A 21,702-nucleotide genomic window follows, 5' to 3' on the forward strand; every position below is an offset into this window, starting at 1 on the left:
TACAAAGAACTCAAACAAATATACGAGAAAAAAACAAACAACCCCATCAAAAAGTGGGGAAAGGATATGAACAGACATTTCTCAAAAGAAGATATTCATACAGCCAACAGACACATGAAAAAATGCTCATCGTCACTCGCCATCAGAGAAATGCAAATCAAAACCACAATGAGATACCATCTCACACCAGTTAGAATGGCAATCATTAAGAAGTCAGGAAACAACAGGTGTTGGAGAGGATGTGGAGAAATAGGAACACTTTTACACTGTTGGTGGGATTGTAAACTAGTTCAACCATTATGGAAAACAGTATGGCAATTCCTCAAGGATCTAGAACTAGATGTACCATATGACCCAGCCATCCCACTACTGGGTATATACCCAAAGGATTATAAATTATTCTACTACAAAGACACATGCACACGTATGTTTATTGCGGCACTATTCACAATAGCAAAGACTTGGAATCAACCCAAATGTCCATCTGTGACAGACTGGATTAAGAAAATGTGGCACATATACACCATGGAATACTATGCAGCCATAAAAAAGGATGAGTTTGCGTCCTTTGTAGGGACATGGATGCAGCTGGAAACCATCATTCTTAGCAAACTATCACAAGAAGAGAAAACCAAACACCGCATGTTCTCACTCATAGGTGGGAACTGAACAATGAGATCACTTGGACTCGGGAAGGGGAACATCACGCACTGGGGCCTATCATGGGCAGGGGGGAGGGGGGAGGAGGGAGGGATTGCCTTGGGGAGTTATACATGATATAAATGATGAATTGATGGGTGCTGACGAGTTGATGGGTGCAGCACACCAACATGGCATAAGTATACATATGTAACAAACCTGCACGTTATGCACATGTACCCTAGAACTTAAAGTATAATAAAAAAAAAAAAAAAAAAAAAAAAAAAAAAAAGATCTAATAAACTATGAACATTGTGGGTAAACAAAACAACACTTTTTGAAATAAAATTAAATGAAAATAAGGTGCTAAATTTAATTTTTCCTTTAATATACATTCAGCCTTAAGTAAGATAAATGAATATATTTTAATTTAAAAAGATAAAGCTGACAATAAAACTCCTCTTATTAAAACACACATTCCTTTTTAAAACACTAACAAAATTTTCATTCTTATAATATTTAGATTTACAGCAGCTTCAAAGAGGATTATCATTAGATTTTCCCCCCTAATTGTACTTTCTCCATACATAGATACGAACATCTAGAATGAGATACTTTATGAAACTGATTCAATTTTCTAGAAGTCTATTTCAAGAGCTATTAAAAATGTTTAAAACTATGTGAGGAAAAAAGGATAATTTAAAACTTTTAAAGTACCTCATCGCCCATCTGTGGCACAAATGGACATCTCCGGGGAATAGTATCTGTAATCCATGTTGACGGCAACCATTCTTCTAATGTCAAACCGTTTTCAGTTAGTTCTCCCACAGCCAATCTCTGACAAAATTGAGAATATTGTTAAGTAATCATCAGAAAAGCATTAATCCACCAATCTACTCTTTAAAATAACCATTGTACAATATTATATACAGTTGGCCCTGTGTATCCAAGGGTTCCGCATCCATGCATTCAACCAACCTTGACTGAAAATATTTGGGAAAAAAATTCCACAAAGTTCCAATAGGCAAAACTTGAATTTGCTACATTCTGAATACTATGTTGAATCCACACAAATAAAATGATGTGTAGGCACTGTATTAGGTATTATAAATAATCTAGAGATGATTTAAAGTATATGTAGGAGACTGTGTGTAGGTCACACGCAAATACTATGCCATTTTTTATAAGAGACTTGAACATCCCTGGATTTTGTTATCTACGGGGTCCTGGGACCAATATTCCATGACTACTGAGAGATGATGATCCTTTAAGCAACAAAACACTTACCTTGGAAAAAAAATGGCAGCAGTGGCAACAGAGTTATTCAATCTCTCCAAATCACTGTCTACAAAGAGAACTAACTAGAAGCAAAACCCAAAAATCCACAACCAACACTCACAACAAGGTAACAAGATATCCCCACAAACCCCAAAGTACAAGCTCTGTGTATTCTCCTTTCCTTTCAAAATGCTATCAATTTTATAAACATTCCATATAACAAACCAAGATACCCTAGAGTTTTGTTTTTTTTTTAATCCTAGTTATAGTAAGTTAGAACTAAATAAGGTATTCTCATAGGAGCTGAGTAGTGCAAGATGTAGAAGGCTAATTATTTCCATAAGCTGGACGTTATACTTCTACACAGCATGAGAAACTATGCCTCTGAGAAAGTTCCTTAACTTTGCTGGTCACCCACAAGTGGCCACAATGGTCTTGATGTTGTTACCTTAGACTCAGAAAAAAACGAACTTTCTAAGAATATCTGAAACCTAGTATTTTTATAAGTAAAAAAATGTTATGCAACTGATTAAAGTCTTTTGTGAATCACATGTAAAACATTAAAGATGATTGTACACTAAGACTGCTACATTTTACTCATGTTTTTTTAAAAACAAGGTACTGTAATTATCACTATAAAATAATACTTGTTTACTAAAAGAAGTAATGCCATAACATGATATCAGAGAACACTACTTGCAATAGGTAATACTACTGCTTCCCAACTGTAGTAGTTATCATTTTCCTCTTTTTCCCATTAGCCACACCATACTGTTTCTCAGTCAAACACATCAAGAGCACTACCTTGAAGAGTTAGGGTGAAGATCTTTGATATTTACTATACGTGAGATGGGTTCATTACAGAATTTTAGGTAGAAGCATAGTACGATCTCACTTATATTTTAAAAGGATCACTCTGGATGCATCAGAACAAGGACTGGCAAATCATGACCCTTAGGGCGAGTCCAGCCTGCCACAATTTTCATAAATTTTTATTGGAACACAGCCATACCCATTTGTGTATTATCTATAAATGCTATTATGGCAGAGTAGCTGGCCTTCTGTAGAAAAAAATCTGTCAACCTATGCTTTAAAGAATAGACCCTAGGAAGAAAAAGGGAGAAGCAGGAAGACACATGGGATGCTACCACCGTAATATAAATGAGAGTTCAGGGTGATTCACACCAATGTGATAGCAGTGGAGTGGTGAAAAACAGTAAAGTGCTGAATATATTTACAATTCATTAGATAATTCCCTGATGGACTAGATGTGGACTATGAGAGAAAAAGAGGAATCAAAGATATCTCCAGGGTTTCTGGCATAAACAACTAAGAGAGTCATCACATTACTGAGATAAAGAGGGCTGGGGTACAGCGGGTTTGAGAAAAAAGCTTGGTAAGTAAGTTTTGTAGGTGTTAGATGTGAGGAGCAAACTGATATCCAAACAGTAATTTGATACATGCACAGTTATCAAATAAAGTAGCCATTATGTTATACACTGAGTATATCAGAGAGATCCCACAACCCAGGAACTTCCACTGTGTTTTATTCAGAGCAGTTCTGATTTTATCAGTTTTGTATACTGAGGAGCTAAGTTTGTTTGAAAAGGGTTTCCTCTGACTAATAAAAAGGAAAAGACAGAAAGTTTGAAAATCATAATTCTAGCCTCAATATGGACTATTAACTGCTAAGCAAGTATTTCTCCCTATAAGGAATTATCTATGTTCAATGAGGAAGCTAACAACTTTTACACCAAGACAGGTAAGTTGCATATTAAATAAGAATAATCGTATGTATGACTGAAAGACTTTGGCATCACCAAAAATCATTACGAGGACAAATCTTACAGCCCAATAATTCCTGAGGAACTTAGAATGTTTGGTTGAGGAAGATTTCTGTCACTTATTAATTACAACCATTAAGGGGTTAAGAATGCATTGAGTATTCTTTAAGATTTCCAGCTCCATGATTTGAAGTTTTTTTTTTAAATATGGAAAGCATAAATAATTTCTTTCCTTTCCAACCATGGGAATGCTTCTAGGCACAACTCAAATCGTATTTCCTCTAGGAAATCTCATCTGAAATCCCAACATAAGAAGACCCTGTTTAAGAAGGGAAATACTTGTATGTTTATTCAAGATAACTAGAGGACTAGGGAAAAGAGCAAGTCCATCTACTGTTACATCACTGATAGGCATGTGAACAAAATTTAAACTAAAGGGAATACCCTCCAGTATCCTAACCTTACCATATTTAAAGTGACCCACATAATTCTATTGGCAGAGTCATCCCATCACAATACTTTGTCACAACAACACAGTGAAATTAAAATATGCCAAATGTTAACAACAGATCTACATGTGCCAGTGCATGAAGAAACCCATGGTATTAGTTTGAGGAAAATTATCAAATTAAGGGGACCAGATGAAGCAAACTGTACTCTTGGGATGAAAGAACTGTTCTCACAGTGACTTATCACTGCAAACCTCAAAAGTTCACCAAAACTGTTCTGAGATGAAAAAGAATATTTACCTTATTAGCCAGACACGTGGCTAAATCAGTTTTCTTTAACCAATCTGTGTACTACATATATAAAATAACAAATCAGACTACATTTATCATCACTGACAAGGTAGAAAAGAAAAACTGTGGGTGACTGTGTGGCATTCTCTTTGGTAAAGTTTCCCCAAACAAAAGCAAAAGAGGCAACAAGAAAAATAGCAGCTGTGGAATCCAAATTAAAGTAACTCATAATTATAAAGCTGAAACAAGAACTCAACAAATGTAGATAAAATAAACACTTAAAACAAAACAGATATATTATATTCTTACACATTTTGAAAGCTCTGTGGGAATAAAGACCCTACGGTCTCCCACTATTTAATTCTACAAATGAAAACTTATACTTAAATGGCAGAGGTTACAAACAAATCTTCCTTTTAATCAAATACTGCTTCCCATTTACAGTCTTTAGGGAAGCAGAAAACATGCCCCTTGTGTTGTATTTACTTTAGAACAAAAATTAAACAGCTCTCACTTTCATTCCTATGTTAAAGAATTTCAACTCCATACGAGCTGACAGATATTCTTCCTATAATATTTCTTACATTCTCTGTTTTCTCTCAAATTGTCCAGACTTAACTGTGGTAATCAAATCAATACTGCTACTGACCAAAGAAAACTTATGGCTCACACACTTTAGATTAATGAAGGAATGTTACAAGCCCATCTTACCCCACTTTAGCTTCATATTTGCCTTGGGATCAATTGTGACAAGTTGTGTCATTTCTACTCTCTGTGATGTTCCTCAAAGACTTTGTTTATTTTCAGCAATAACAATAAGGATGGTTAAACATAAAGGCAATTCATAGACTAATATACTATATGTTTTGTATTATTATGTATTTCACATAAATAAATTCCACCAGACTGTCAAGAAAAATCTGATCTTTTTAAGATTAAATTTCAATATTTAGAATATGGCAATTTTGTAAGTAAATACTTTTACATGCTAAATATCTAAAAACTCAAATAAACTAAGCATATTTAGGTATACTTTTTTACTACTATGTACTTCTGAGTTTTTTCTATTATTATTTGCTGATACACTTCAACAATGTTTGTGATCAATTGTACTTCAACATGTGTGCTTTAAACTGTTTCCCTAGAAAACACCAAATCTGTAATTTTAAAAACCAAACCTTTTGTTTTCTTTCTTTGGGCTTCTTTTTCTTTGGTGATATTGGTCCATCTTTTTCTTCATTTACTTTTTTCTTTTCCTTTTTAATCTGTTTTTGCTTCTGTTTTTCAGATTCTTCTTCTTCATCTGAACTGCTTTCTGCTTTCTTGGTTTTATTCTTAGGAACTTTCTTTGGTGGCTGCAGATTAATTCCTGCATCTGCTGTCCAGTCAGAGTAATCACTGGAGTAGTCACTAGAAGGACAGAAGGGATTTTTAGATAACATACAAGATAAAATTTTAAGACTTGTTTTATAAAAATGAAAAGAAAGATTATAATAAAGAGAAATGACAGAACAAATACTTAAACTAACAAAAAAATACTTCCCTAATTATCAACTCATCTTCAAAAGTTTCTTAAAATTCTACAGGCTTTACTTAAATATTGCAAAAGAAAAAAAACCTCCCCCAAAACCTGAAGATACATAAAGACACAACACTTTAAGTGAAAAAACAAATTTAAGTACCTTCCAAGATTTTAAGAAAAATATTGACTTCTGAGTGTTGCATATGTTACAAATTATGTGGGTATATAAAAATAAGGAAGAAGGGGTCACTTTTCTCAGTTCTAGTGACAGCAAAAAGATAACCCTGGAGAGCACAGAAGGTGTCAACATTGAGGAGATATGGGGATTCCTTTTTTAAGAGGAAGTGGGAGTTCCAGACAGGGGGAACTCTTATGGTCCAGTACTAGTGCTCTCAAGGTAGCTGGATATTGAACTGGCAGAGTCAGAAGTGTTCCTGCCCAGGAGAAAGACTGTATTTGCAAACTTTACTCTGCATGTAAAGTAATGACATTTCATTTAGATAAAATGATTCTACCTATCTACACCTTAGGTGTATTTTATGCTTCAAAGCATGCCATGATTCAGAAAAATACAGGCCTTACTATATTTTGTATACTGCTTCCAATCATGTTTGTCATTTCCTTTTAGTTTACCTTCATTGACAAACGATTTACTGAACCAATCACGTTGTAAAATAAAGAATCTAGTTGTATTATCTTCTATAGTAATTTTAGTATGTGAGCATATTTACTTATTTTGACAATTGAATGAACATAAATGTCTTAAAGGAATCTAAGTTATACTATGTTAAAAGCAATAATTAGCTTGCCTAGATTTAATGATGTATAACCTCATGCCTCTAAAAATACTGCTGTTAACATTAACGCGTAAAAAGCAGATTTTACTGGAGCTTTATTCCATCGTCACTAACCCTCCCCACTACCCCTCTCCACTGTCCAAATGTTCTTTATAAGCACGTACCTAAATCTCTGATTATTCTAATCATCCCAGATAAGAACCAAATAATTCAGATGTTTTCTAGCATGATTTAGTCATTTCACTATGAAATTTAAAATGATTTTTAAGAACTTAAACTATTTTCAGATATGCTATTCTAAAACAGGTTGTCTTCAACTTATGAGCATTTTATTTATACTAGCTCCAGCCAAGGCCACTGTAAATGGCACCTGCCAAATCACACAGTTATCACTCTCTGGAGTACTTGGCTCTTACAGAAGATCTTCTGCTGTCAGCATAAACATAATTACAAACTCCAGAGCCCAGCATTCTTTACAACTGTCCTCAACTGCTAAAACCACCACTACTCTTTTAATACAGGAACCCCTATGTCATCTCAGGATTTGAAATACTCTGATTCCATTGTTGAGCCAAAAGAACTTCAATGTTTCCTTCATTGACCTGTTCTGAATACAGAAAACTACTAGATATAATCACACACATTTGCACATCATCACCAGAAATCACTACTGTGAGAATAGGAGAGCCCTTGATTGTAGAACTGAGGGACTCGTATAGCCTCTACTTCATACTCTGTCTCTTCTATTTTAAGAGCCACTAAGGTGGGGGATAAGTTTAGCAGCTAATCATAATTGCCATCCCCAAAGGCTATACTCTCTTCTTGCTACTAAGACCTTGAAAAGTTAGCCAAGGTCATAAGCCCTGCAACAATGTGAATCGCCAGTATAAGGAGTTGGAATCCTCACTGGCCTGGTCAAATAAGGTAGAGATAACAAGAAAAAGAGAGCTTATTCCTCTTATCATTAGTATTCCATAAATTCCACTACGTAAGATAGTTAACTCAGGAGGCTTGCATTACTTCCTTAACTTCACACTTTCCAAAACCAGTAATGAAACTGGTTTGCAATTCAACATTATAACAGTATTCATAAGAAATAATACTAAATAAGAAGATAAAGTTAAAAGCATCATTTTGCAGATCCAGTTGTAGTCACCAAAAAATTATTTTCTATAGAGAACATATATCAGAAAATCTACATTTCATATAACTTCAAAAACTCTCTGAAGAACTTGAAACGTGTTGCTGGTTTAAAAAAAAAAATCACCTTTCTAAAGATTTTATATAACATTTGGAGAAATAAAAATCATTCATTTACCTAGAACTGCCATCACTGTGCCATGCTCTCTCTTCTTCTTCAGATGTTCCACCACTGACAGCAACTACTTCACCTTCCTAAGATATGTTGAATACATGTCTTATTGCATAATTTTATAAAATAACATTTTATGATTACAGAAAATATCAGTGATATCTTATAATATCAGTCATATTGGGATATTTAAACTTTGATTTAAATTAGTTGCAAAGGGTGTCGTGGCTCATGCCTGTAATCCCAACACTTTGAGAGGTTGAGGTGGGCGGATCACTTAAGGTCAGGGGTTCGAGATCAGCCTGGCCAACATGGCGACACCCTGTCTGTACTAAAATACAAAAAAAAAAATAGCTGGGAATGGTGGCAGATGCCTGTAATCCCAGCTACTTGGGAGACTGAGGCACGGAATCACTTAAACCCAGGAGGCGGAGGTTGCTGTGAGCTGAGATTGCACTGCTACACTCCAGAAAGAGACTGTCTCAAAAATAACCAATAATAATAAAATGATAAAAGAGTTAGCTGCTTCTCTTTAAAAAATTAGTCGCAAAATACAGCTTTTACCTTTTTTTCTACAAATAAATGAGAATACTTAAATGTATGTAAAGACATAATACTTACTAATATTGGATTCACAGCAATCCTACAGATTACCATTTTAAAAGCCTCAAAACGTATCTTCTAGATAAAATTATATCAAATTCCATATTTACATTTGAAATTATTACTTCTTGAGCCTTTTCAAAATACAAAGCTTTCTTTTCTATACAAAGCTTTGAGAAGGCACATTTGTGTTTATTTATTATAGGCACATCTATGTTTTACTTATTAAAACAGCTTTCCCATATACAAAAGGATGTCCCACTTCTGGTCTTATTTTATCCAAATGGTAAAGGACTAAAAAATACTCAAACACTCTGTTTCTCTTTAGTAAATATTCATGAGTCAACAAAGAATATTATCTGTGAGAGCATTTTCTTCATAAAGTTGGGTTTTTTGATGGCAAAAATATTGCATGTCTTCCTCGCTTAAATAAACTTCATGCTCCAATAACAATAACACCTCATATTTATTAAGCTTTTACTGTATGTTACAAACTATTCTAAGCACTTTGTATGTATCGCCCCATTTGGGCTTGACAATGCACTACTGGTGATAGAGAAAGTTATTTAAATAAAACAAACTAAAGCTTTAAAAAGTTGAGAACTTTGCCCAAGGCGGCACAACTAATAAGCCAAAAAAACTTGATTTAAGCCCAGGTCACTTCAGTCCAAACCTTGGACAACATTCCGCAAGAATGGTGTTACTTACTTGCTGGGCATATTCAGATAACTTTTAAAGAGGACAACGGGGTGGATTATTTTAATATTTAAATAATATATTTGGGACAAAAGTTTTCCTATTTTGATGTTTTAATGAAGAATGTGAATTATATGTCTATTCCATAGTTATGAAAACTAAGCAAAAATGAAAAAAATCACATTTGCATATTTTATTAACAAAAAGCATATTTTATTAACAAATTTAATCACTGCTCAATATAACAAATAAATCTAAGCAAGTGATACGACTTTTCCCACATTTCCTGTGTTACTTCCTTAAAGGGGGGAAAAAATAAACAGAATTATTCCTACATTCCAAATATGAAATACTAAAGTACAAAACATTTCAATGAAAAAACCAGAGTTCTTTCCAATTAATTAGTGTACTGTGCCCAAAGTGATAGATACTTTGTTCTTAATGGGCTCCTCCAGAAATATATTCTAAATTTCTAAAAGGATGTTAAAGCATAAATAAATTAGTTTTGAAGACACTTGAAGGACTTATTATAACAGATGTGTTTCTGGAAATACAGTTCTTAAGTTTCTAATAAACAGAATATTTTAAATATTATATGGAAACAATATTTAGAGGAAACTCTTTCAAAAATAAAGAGACATTTTGTAAGATAATTAGCCCACATGTATTTTATGTTTTGTATGTCTATCCAAATTACCATGAGTCAAGTTTATATAATCAGTATATTTCTCTTTTTTTGCCAGAATGAATATATCATTTTGACCTGGCCATATGAGGATCCAAAGCCATTGGAGACTAACTTAAATTGTGGTTAGAATACTCTCAGTTTGAGTTAATGTTGCCCTGGCCAAAGAGAATATATTTAGATAATTCTCATAAATGCCTAGCATTTCAAAGCACAACATGGCTTCAAAAGTGTATAGTAGTCAATATCTAAAATGCTTACATCTCTAACCTGTAAAGAAGGAAGGTGATGGGGAGGGCTGAGAAGAAAAGGGGAACGGACATGGTTTAACTGCTTAATAAGATTGGTTTATGACTGCAAACTGATTGCCTTCACTGAAACAATACATAATTTAGTAAGGACAGTAATATTTACTGAAATAATGACGCATGAAGAATATTTAAAAATTACACTGAGAAAGCTATAAACTGGTACAGAGATTAAAAACTAACAAAGACTGCCAAATACTTACTGATTTGCTGTTATACTTACACTATACTACAGCTTCACGGTACCACTTAAAAAGCTTGGCTTTAAAGTAAAACAAACTTGCATTTAATCCCTGCTCTACCTCTTAATAGGTGATTGTATAATCTAAATATCTTGGAGCCTCAGCATCCTTATCTATAAAATGAGAATAATTAATTCACATGAGTTTATTTTATGGATTTGAAATTATGTATATGTGTGCCATGCCTAGAAATAAATTTTTAGAAAATAAAAGCTGTATCATAATACCCCAAAATGCCATAAAATACATCCACAAACATATCAATAAATGCAAAGAATGAAACTCGTATTTAAAAAAATAAGTAAAAATGACATCTAATTTATGAATGTGCTGATATCTTACATCTGAAGAACTAGTGCCATTTTCTATCTCTTCTGAGGGTCTAGGAGTCTCTTCCAATGCAGATCTCGTACGATAATTGTGTTGATTTGTCTGTTGCTTTTTGGATTCTCCAAGATCCAGGAAATGCTCATGAGCATGATTCTAGAAAAAAGTAAATTAAATTTATTCACAGTATGTTTAAAGAGCAGGATTTTTAGTTTAAAAGTTAAATTTTTTTAATCAAAAAAATTCAAGCTGGGCATGGTGGCGCATGCCTGTAGTCGCAGCTATTCAGGAAGATTGCTTGAGTCTAGGAGTTCAAGGCTGTAGTGAGGGATGATTGCACCACTGCACTACAGCCTGGGCGACAAAGTGAGACAATTTATCCTAACATACAACAATAAAAACATTTGTTCATATTTAAGATATCACTTAAATGGACGAGGTTATAGTACCAACTCAAATATTTTAACATTCATCAAGTTAAATCAAAGGCTTATCATGGTTATGTTGAAATTTACTTGCTGATTGATTAGTTATAAAAACGCTGTTTTTTTTCTAATTAATGACAGACATAAAAGATTAATGATAAAAGACTAAACCAAACACTGAACTCTTCTGTATCTATAGCAAACCTACAGAAATGATGTTAAGAACAAGGATAATGGGCTGTGAGGCATATGTAATAGGCAGAGGCAAATCGGAAACCAAAATGGGGATCATAAAGCTACCGTGCCACAGTGAAAATAAGACGCCATGTGGCTGGGTTGTTTTTCTTCTGCTGGAATAAATGTGAGAAGTCTTCTGCAGATAAGAATACAACCAATAAGCACTAAAAAACTGACAAAGTCCAACACAGTGATGAAGACAACTCAATAAACATTAAAATTTATACCTAAAACACACCAAAAAAACTTAATAAAGCTATCTCAAAAGTATTGAATACAAAGGCCAGCCATGGTAGCTCATGCCTGTAATCCCAGCACTTTGGGAGGCCAATGTGGGAGAATCGTGCTTTGGGGTCAGGAATTCAAGACTAGCCAGGGCAATGGCAAGACCCTGTCTCTACAAAGTTAAAAAATAAAATTTAAAGTTAGCCAGGCACGGTGGTATAAACCTATAGTCCCAGCTATTTGGGATGATGAGGCAAGAGGATCACTTGAGGCAGTCCAAGGCTGCAGTCAGTTAGGACTGTCCCATTGCACTCCGGCCCGGGTAACACAATGAGACTCTATATCCCCACCAACCAAACAAAAAAGAGAATCACATCCATGAAATAAATGCAGGGTCTTGTCTTAGAAAAAAAACAAAGAATCAATGAGACATCCTTGAAATTGGATATAACCATTTAAATTTGGGAAAAATAAATGATAGCCAGCTGACCACATAAATAATAACTGAAGTTATTCCAGTTTTTGTGATGAGACACTAAAAATATGCGATTGTGCATGCACACACATATGTACACACATACATATCATTCCCCTGATTTCTTAAAAAGTCTTCAAAGTACTATTGAATTAAGAGATAAGCACATCTTTCGATTTTAATAGATATTAACATATTCCATCCATAAAGGCAGTAGCAAGCAATACAAACTCTCATCATCATTATGTAAGTTTATCTCAGCAAAGGATGCAAAAAAGGTATGCTTTCTACTTATCATGAAAAAGCCAACCAATCAACCAACCAAAAAACAAGATTATTTCAGAAAGAAATTTTCCTTTATTATACCAATAGGAATTCTAGCACTGTGAGGTCCTACTGATCCCAGGGTATGATACACTTAGTAAAGAAAAAAGGACTACTTGAGTATTTTGAAAAGATGAGTAATAAAACAGAAATGTGAATTCTAGAAAAGAAGACTGATTTAGGAGGTTTAAAAAACTCAAATGAAAAAAGGAAGGAACACGAAGCTGGTGAAGAAGGACGGTTATTTATTTTCCCTTTGTTTCAATAATTGCTTTAGATAGTGACTTGGACCTAAAAAGAAGTTTCACATAGGCTTCCTCAATTTCACACTCTAAGGCTCTGAAGCTTTCAAGCTAAGATGTTTTTCTCCAAAATAAAAAAAAAAGAAAAAAAGAAAGAAAGGAAAAAGGGATATTTGTGATTCCTTCACACTCAGGGAAGTACATCTCTCTCTCCAATTAGGCCATGACCAACTGAAATCTACCAGGTGCAAAAATTTTTCCAGAGTAGGATGACAGAAAAGCCAATAAGGCAAAACTATTAGGGACAATCTACGACTCTTAATGGAGAAAATGAGAAATATTATCTACAGCAGCATTAGCTGACTTCATTATCTAGAATAATGAATAGATGCCAAGACACCACAAGAACACAGAAAAACATAACAAAACGCTATTTTTAGACTGTACAAAGATGGCACACAAGATTATGAAGAGCTAAAGAAAGCTCTTGACGAGGCTTTAGTGTAATTTATTAGAATTCATGAGTGTATAAGAATTGGCACTTTGGGAAAGGGTATGCTAGAAAGCAGAAATGGAATTAAAAATTTTAAATAGTAAACAATAGACAATCCAGAGATAACCAAGAATTACTATGTTAATTTTTAATCATTAATTAACCTGTTTATAATATTAACATTTTAAATTACAAAATGGAGCCTTAAAATGGTCACAATACTTAAGGAACAAATATTAAACATCAAAATAATTAACATGTACCTTTGAGACAGTGGGTATTTTATTCTCTTTTGGAACAGTTAAGTGTTTTCTTTTCTCTTCTGACCTGTAAGTCTTTATTTCTTCTTCTCCCTTTGCAGTTCTCCATTCTTCTTGCCTACTGAAAGACAAAAGCCATATGCATTCATCTAGAATTTTACACATAACTTTCCTCCAAAAGGAATGTTAGGTATCAGGAAAGGAATGCTACTCCTGATGTTTTATTTTAAGACGGAAGCACGTGATAAAGATTTCTGAGTTTAATTTCATAGGTTGTGGGCTCAGGACATGCGGCATTAAATGACTAAAATAATGGAAAGACAAACTCTGTCTACTTCAAGTTGATACTACTGGTTCCTGCTATGGTCTTTGGCAAACCAAGTGTTAGATTCTGGGAACATGGTGATTCCTCGGGTAACCTTTCCAAGAGTGAGTAATTGGATTTTTTTTTTTTTTTTTTTTTTTTAGGATAGGGCCTATGCTTCGATAATCTTCTGTTCCATATAGATAGCTGGAATCTCCTTAAAAATTCAATACAACAGAGCCTGAGGTTACACTGAAAGTCCTGAAAGAACTACACTCTTTCCGGAGACAGGGAGGTCAGGTTTCATCTACTGAAAAAACTCAAACATCAAGGTGAAACTGAACAACACAAGTTGAGGAACACTAATTTTAAACTTTAATAAAAAAAAAAAAAAAATGAACTCATGAGAAGATAATTTTATTTTTTACTTCAATATCTTACAACTTTAAAGTTTTTGAAATGCAAGGGTATCTGAACTTTAATTCTCCCTTAAGATTTCATAATAATAAGGAAGTTAATACTAAAACACAGTGCAACTATATACTGTTGATATTTCTTTACTAGATGATATTAATGTTATCACGTTACTGAACTGCACAATCTCCATTGTGGCTGGCCATACTTCTGAATGGAAAATAAAATGAGCAAATTTAAATCTTGTGAAAAGAACAGGCTTGGATTTAATTTTTGTTCTTAGTTTTTTATAAAAAAATTAAAGTTTTTACTGCAATAATTATATACTAACATATAGTAGCAAGAAATAACAGAGCGATTATTTGTATCCTTTATCCAGTTTCCCCAAACAGCAACATTTTACAAAACTTTGTATCCTTTGTCCAGTTCCCCCAAATGGTAACATTTTGCAAAACATGGTACAACATCACAAGGAGGATGCTGACATTTATACAACCCATTGATCTTACTCAGACTCCCCCGGTTTTACTTCTATTAGTTTCTATTAGCTTGTGTGTGTGTGTACACAGGCATACATTCTTTTACTGTGCTTTGCAGATAGTGTATTTTTTTTTTTTACAAGTTGAAAGTCTGTGACAACCCTGCAGTGAGCAAGTGCCATTTTTCAACCACATGTGCCAACTTCGTGTCTCTGTGTCACATTTTGGTAATTCTTAAAATATTTCAAGCATTTTCACTATCTATTATGGAGATCTGTTGTCAGTCATTTTTTATGCTTCTATTGTGGTTGTTTTGAAGCACCATGAACCTCACCTATATAGGACAATGAACTTAACTGACAAATGTTCCATGTGTTCTGACTGCTCCACCAACTAGCCATTGCCCCATCTTCTCCCTCTCCTCAGGCCTCACTATTCCCTGAGACAGAACAATATTAAAGTTAGGTCAATTAAAAACCCTAACTGATTCAGTGAAATCATCTCTCACTTTAAATCAAAGGTAGAAATGATTAAACTCTGTGACGAAAGCGTGTCAAAAGCTGAGACAGGCTGAAAGCTATGGTTCTTGTGCCAAAAAACCATGTTTTGAATGAAAAGGAAAAGTTCTTGAAGGAAGTTAAATATGCTACTCCAGCGAACATAGGAATGATATGAAAGTGAAGCAGACTTGTTGCTGATACAGAAATAGTTTTTTGTGGTCTGGAGAGAAGATCAAACCAGCTACAACATCCTCTTAAGCCAAAGCCTAATCCAGAGCAAGGCTCTAACTCTCTTCTCTTCTATGAAGGTTGGAAGAGGGGAAAAAGCTGCAGAAGAAAAGTTGAAGATAGCAGAGGTTGGTTCATGAGGCTTAAGGAAGAACTACCTGTGTAACATAAAAGTGCAGGGTGAAGCAGTAAGTGCTGATGAAGTAGCTGCAGCAATTTATCCAGAATATCTAGCTAAGATCACTGAAGAAAGCAGCTACACTAAACAACAGATTTTGAATGTAGTAACAGATCAAACAGCCATCTAAACGGAAGAAGATATCATCTGGACTTTCACAGCTAGAGAGAAGTAAAGGCTTGGCTTCAAATCTTCAAAGGAGAGTCTAAATCTCTTGTTAGGGGCTAATGAAGCTAGTGACTTCAAGTTGAAGCTAATGCTCATTTATCATTCCAAAAATCCTAGGGCACTTAAGAATTATGATAAATACACTCATCTTGTGCTCCATAAATGAAACAACAAAGTTTAGATGGCAGCACATCTGTTTATAGCATGGTTTACTGAATATTTTCAGCCCACTGTTAAGACCTACTACTCAGAAAACATGATTGCTTTCAAAACATTACTGTTCATTGACAATACACCTATTCACCCAAGAGCTACGATGGAGATATACAAGGTGATTAGTGTTATTTTCATGCCTGTTAACCGAACATCCATTCTGCAGCCTATGGGTCAAGGAGTAATTTTGATTTTCAAGTCTTTTTATTTAAGAAATTACATTTCATAAGGCTATAACTGCACTAGATAGTTACTCTGCTAACAGATCTGGGCAAAGTACATTGAAAACCTTCTGGAAAGGATTCACCATTCTAGATGCCATTAAGAACATTCATGATTCATGGGAAGAGGAAAAGTATCACTATACTAGGAGTTTGAAAGAAGTTGATTCCAACCCTCATAATGATTCCAACCCTCATAGATGAGGGTGAAGACATCAGCGGAAGAAGTTACTGTAGATGTAATGGAAACAGGAGAACTAGAATTAGATGTGGCAACTAAAGATGTGACTGAATTGCTGAAGTTGCATAATAAAACTTTAAACGAATGAGGAGCGGCTCACGGATGAACAAACAGGTTTCTTGAGGGAGGTTACTCTAGTGAATATGCTTTGAACATTGCTGAAATGTTAACAAAGGATGTAGAAAATTATACAAACTTGGCTACGCACAGTGGCTCATGCCTGTAATCCTGGCACTTTGGGAGGTCGAAGCGGGTAGATCACAAGGTCAGGAGATCAAGACCATTCTGGCTAACATGGTGAAACCCTGTCTCTACTAAAACTACAAAAAATTATCCAGACGTGGTGGCATGCACTTGTAGTCCCAGCTACTGGTGAGGCTGAGGCAGGGGAATCGCTTGAATCTGGGAAGCGGAGGTTGCGGTGAGCCAAGATCATGCCACTGCACTCCACTGTGGGCGACAGAGTGAGACTCCGTCTCAAAAAGAAAAGAAAATTACATGAACTTAATAAAGCAATGGTAGGGTTTGAGGGGACTGACCCCAGTTTTGAAATAAGTTCTACACAGAAATACTTCGTGTGTAGTCAAATCAATGTGGCAAACTTTATTATTGTCTTATTTTTAAGAAACTGCCACAGCCATTCCAACCTTCAGCAACCTCCACTCTGATCAGCCAGCAGCCATCAACACTGAGGCAAGACCCTTCACCACCAAGAAGAGTATAATTATTGAAGGTTCAGATGGTTGTTAGCGTTTTTCAGCAGTAAAGAATTTTCAAATTAGGTATGTAATTTTTTTCAGACATAATCATATTGTACAATTAACAGATTACAGAATATATAACCATAACTTTTATATGCACTGGGTAACAACAACAACAACAAAAAATCATGTGAGCTACTTTATTGCACTGGTCTGGAACCAAACCTGCAATATCCCCAAAGTATGCCTGTATCTTAGCAACCTAAATCTGTTCTCCATTCCTATACCCTTGTCATTTCAAGAATATTTCATAAATAGAATCATACAGAATATACATTGAAATTATTTTTCTCCACTCAGCATAATTCCCTCAAGATTCATACCCATTGTATCAACATGTTGTTCCTTTTTACTGCACAGTAGTAGTCCATGGTGTGAATATACCATTGTTTAACCACCTACCCACTGAAATAACATCTGGGTATCTTTCTGGCTTTTGGATATTACAAATAAAGCTGCTATACATTTATGTTCAGGTTTTTGTGTCAACATGAGTTTTCATTTCTTTAGGATAAATTCCCAATAGTGCAACTGCTGGGTCATACGACAGGCAGTTGCATGTTTAGGATTTTAGGGAAGTGCAAAACTGTTTCCCAAAATGGTTCTATCGTTTTACATTCCCACTAACAATGCATGAGTAATTCAGTTTTCTCTCCATCCTCTCTAGCATTTGGTGCGTCACTTATTTTTCATTTTAACCATTCTAAGAATGCAGTGATACTTTATTGTGGTTTCAACTTGTATTTCCCTAATGGTTAATGACATTGATTATCTTTTCATGTGCTTATTTGTCATCTATAGATCCTTTTTGGTAAACATCTGTTCATGTCTTTTGCCCATTCTCTGGATGGATTCTGTTTACTATTGAGTTATGAGAATTATTTCTAAGTCACTTAGCCCCGTGTTGGGTATGTCATTGGATTCCATTTTAATTAATGGACGAGGCTGACCCATTTCAGAGAGCCTTTTAAAAGGAAACTTTAGACTACCCATTGTAGAGATTCTCAGGAAGATTCCCATAGGATGAGTACAAAGTTTTAAAGACAAAGCTCTAGGAAGCCCAAAGAAAGAATATCTGTTAAAGTTATGGCCACAGTCTTGCTTGACCATAGGCCAATGAATAGTTAAGCCCAATGATAAAGGAATAAAAGGATGAAGAATATTTGAAGAGACACAAATCTTCCTCACTCCTCAGGTTCCCTTCCATGTGCAGGAGCCTCAAGCAACAACTAGCGACCACATCTCCTGACTCATTCCTCTCCAGAGGAGGAGTAAATTAGTCAACTGACATGCTCTGGAAGAAAAATCCAGCTTAGCACAGCCCAGCCTTATGCCATTGTGTGCAATTATACATTTTGTCCTGCATCTTAAAGAAGCAAACCACATGTCCCAGAAGGGGAGAATAACTGTGGCCCACTGCTATCTGTGTCTGGGGAATAACACTTTTTGTTACTGTTATGGTTTTTGTGGAATATTACTTTTTGTTACTGATATGGTTTTTATTTCATGAAATAAAAAGTGTTAGTAACAAACAGTGATAGTCTGATTTACTATGTGTCTTATTTTCCACGTTATTTTTCAATTATTTCAGAATTGGTGTTGAAAAAATGGGCATTATTTACTTGACCCCTTTCAAACCTTAACATTAGAATTAAAAAGTAAATAATGATCTAACTAAAAATATACCATGTGAGTTAATTAATTTGTGATGGATAACTGGGCATATCTGTCATAAGAAAGTATAAATGTATACCTTTGGTGTGTATTTAATTCTAAATCCTAAAATAAATTCAAAGTATGTCCAATCAAAAAGCATAATCTATATGAACATTAAGACCAAAATATTAGGCCGGGCGCGGTGGCTCAAGCCTGTAATCCCAGCACTTTGGGAGGCCAAGACGGGCGGATCACGAGGTCAGGAGATCGAGACCATCCTGGCTAACACAGTGAAACCCCGTCTCTACTAAAAAATACAAAAAACTAGCCGGGCGAGGTGGCGGGCGCCTGTAGTCCCAGCTACTCGGAGGCTGAGGCAGGAGAATGGCATAAACCCGGGAGGCGGAGCTTGCAGTGAGCTGAGAACCGGCCACTGCACTCCAGCCCGGGCGACAGAGCGAGACTCCGTCTCAAAAAAAAAAAAAAAAAAAAAAAGACCAAAATTTTAATTATATAATTACTACTATCTTCTGAGTTGAAGAACTAGACAATCTTAAATTTAAATTCACATTTTGACCTTCATACTTAGAACATATTTCATACACAGCAATCAGCATTAATTAGGTTCATATAGGCCTCATTCAAGAGTATTTCATCAGTGAAGATCAAAAGGAACTGGATATAAAGTTCCCTCACAGCATGGTCTAAGAGAATTTTATTAAATCAACACTTTTAAAGTCATAAATGTATACTTTTAAATATAAATATTTTAATAAATATAAAATCTTTTTGTATTTTCCAATTAATTTTTTTTTTGCATCTGAATATCACGTGAATGACTGGATATAGCCATTAAAAAAAGTAAATAATTATAACAAACTTTATAAAATGTATTTTAAGATACAGTTAAACAGGACAAACCAAGACTGAAATATGCTACTCAATAAAACCTTCTATTTGGTCAATCCAAATTTATGATTTTCCTGTTGACCTTAACACATATCATTCTTATCATTTACATAAATCATTCTAGAAATAAACATATTTTAGAAACTTAATTTTTCTACAGTCATGAATAGTTTATACTATCCTTTCAGATAAATTTCAGAGGAATTACAGAGCTTTTGAAAAGGTATTATGCTGTGAACGCTGTTAACTCAAAATGAACACAAGGAACTATGGTACATAAAAATTCACAACTTCCCTTACCTGGCTATACCAGCTGATAGCTCGGGTACTACCACCCTCCGACTCCAAGCCACAAGATCCCGCTCTGTGGCTATTTCACTTCTTGGTGCATTGCTGTGCATTTGCCGTACACCTTCAATTTGTCCACTACGTCTCAGTCCTACGTTTGGTGGTGAATGAACCTCTGAGGTAGAACTTATGGAGCCTAAGTGAAGAAGTTAGTATATTAAGTTCTACTTAGAGATATTTCTCCATTAGTTTATAACAGAAAAGAGAGACAAAACACTATCTTCCACATGAAACTTCTTATTGTGGCAAAATAATTAAATTACCCTATCAGGAACTAAACCACAGGCAAAAGTGGTTTAATGAAAACAAAACATGGTTATTCAGCTTATTAGATAAATCAATGAATCGTAACTATAGACTATTAAGCCCCAAGGATATAAAATCATTACCTTAAAAAAATGCTGAATATTTTTGGGAAAACTTCCTAAGAAGCAAAATAGACAAACCCAAGAGTATTTATGGTTCATAAATTTGTTTTGACTCTTCAAGTTTAATAATATACAACAATAAGGGTGATGAGATGTTCAAGAATGTGGCTTGGACTACTCTACATGTTTCCTATAGAAAATGTGGAAGAATATACACATTTAAAAACTCATTATCTCTAACTTGAAATCTCGTTATGAACCATTTTCTTAGGTCATTAAATATTCTTCAAAACCCTCATCATTTTGGCAGCCTAGTATTTCATTTTATGGATGTACCATAATTTTTTAAATCACTTAACACTGTGGGAGGTTTAGGCTGTTTCAAATTTTTAAATATCCCATGTAAAATGGAATACCTGCTTACCTCTACTTAAACGGCTGGTATTACTGATAGCTGCTTCACCAGAACGTCTCAGGTCTTGCTCCTGTTGTAGTCTTTGAATCATGCTGTCTAGTGGGCTGATCTCCTGGTTTGCTTGCTGACTTAAAACTTGATTCAGTCCTATGCAATACCACACAAAATATTATGAATACTTTAGTTACTCTTTAAACCACTTTACTCACCAACCTCACTTATGAGTTCAGAATCGAACATAAATGTTCTTTGGGTAAAAGACTTAAATGATCAACTGTAAATGATGGGAGTTAAAAAAAAAAAAAAAGAAAACATCTGTCCATCTTAGTTTATCAAAAATAATGATGAGGATGGTTGCTAACTTTTACTAAGTGTTTATCATGATTTAGATATTCATAATCCTTATGGTAACTCCATTAGGTATATATAAACAACTCCACTTTATAGATGAGAAAACCAAAATAACTGTTCGAAGTCACGTATCTAATAAGTGGCAATAGTAAGGTTTTCCACTTAGATCATAGTTTCTTTTAAAATGACACATCTGATTACTCACTTTCTTAAAAAAAATGTTTACTGCCTTGTTTATTCAACAAATTATTGACTGTCTACTATACATTAGGAACTACGCCAGGTACTGAGATCCAGTGGTAAATAAGGGACATGAAGATCCTTGTCCTTTAAG

The 21,702-nt window shown here is 34.6% G+C and overlaps 1 protein-coding gene across 3 annotated transcripts in view; it reads right to left on the reverse strand.

The window, feature by feature from the left end:
- The window catches only part of PHIP (pleckstrin homology domain interacting protein), a 146,037-nt gene that overhangs the window by 43,962 nt on the left and 80,373 nt on the right, over positions 1–21,702 (reverse strand). For 2 of the 3 annotated variants that reach the window (XM_030929652.1, XM_030929654.1), the window contains 7 exons: positions 21,027–21,164; positions 20,187–20,370; positions 13,618–13,735; positions 10,949–11,089; positions 8,079–8,155; positions 5,620–5,851; positions 1,357–1,476 (listed from right to left, as the gene is read on the reverse strand). In XM_030929652.1, the coding sequence (XP_030785512.1) occupies positions 1,357–1,476; positions 5,620–5,851; positions 8,079–8,155; positions 10,949–11,089; positions 13,618–13,735; positions 20,187–20,370; positions 21,027–21,164 (1,010 nt within the window). The remainder of the gene's footprint in view (positions 1–1,356; positions 1,477–5,619; positions 5,852–8,078; positions 8,156–10,948; positions 11,090–13,617; positions 13,736–20,186; positions 20,371–21,026; positions 21,165–21,702) is intronic. The other variant, XM_030929653.1, reaches the window with a different exon arrangement.

This window comes from Rhinopithecus roxellana, chromosome 4, assembly GCF_007565055.1.
Source record: "Rhinopithecus roxellana isolate Shanxi Qingling chromosome 4, ASM756505v1, whole genome shotgun sequence".
NCBI classification, from domain to species: Eukaryota; Metazoa; Chordata; class Mammalia; order Primates; family Cercopithecidae; genus Rhinopithecus; species Rhinopithecus roxellana.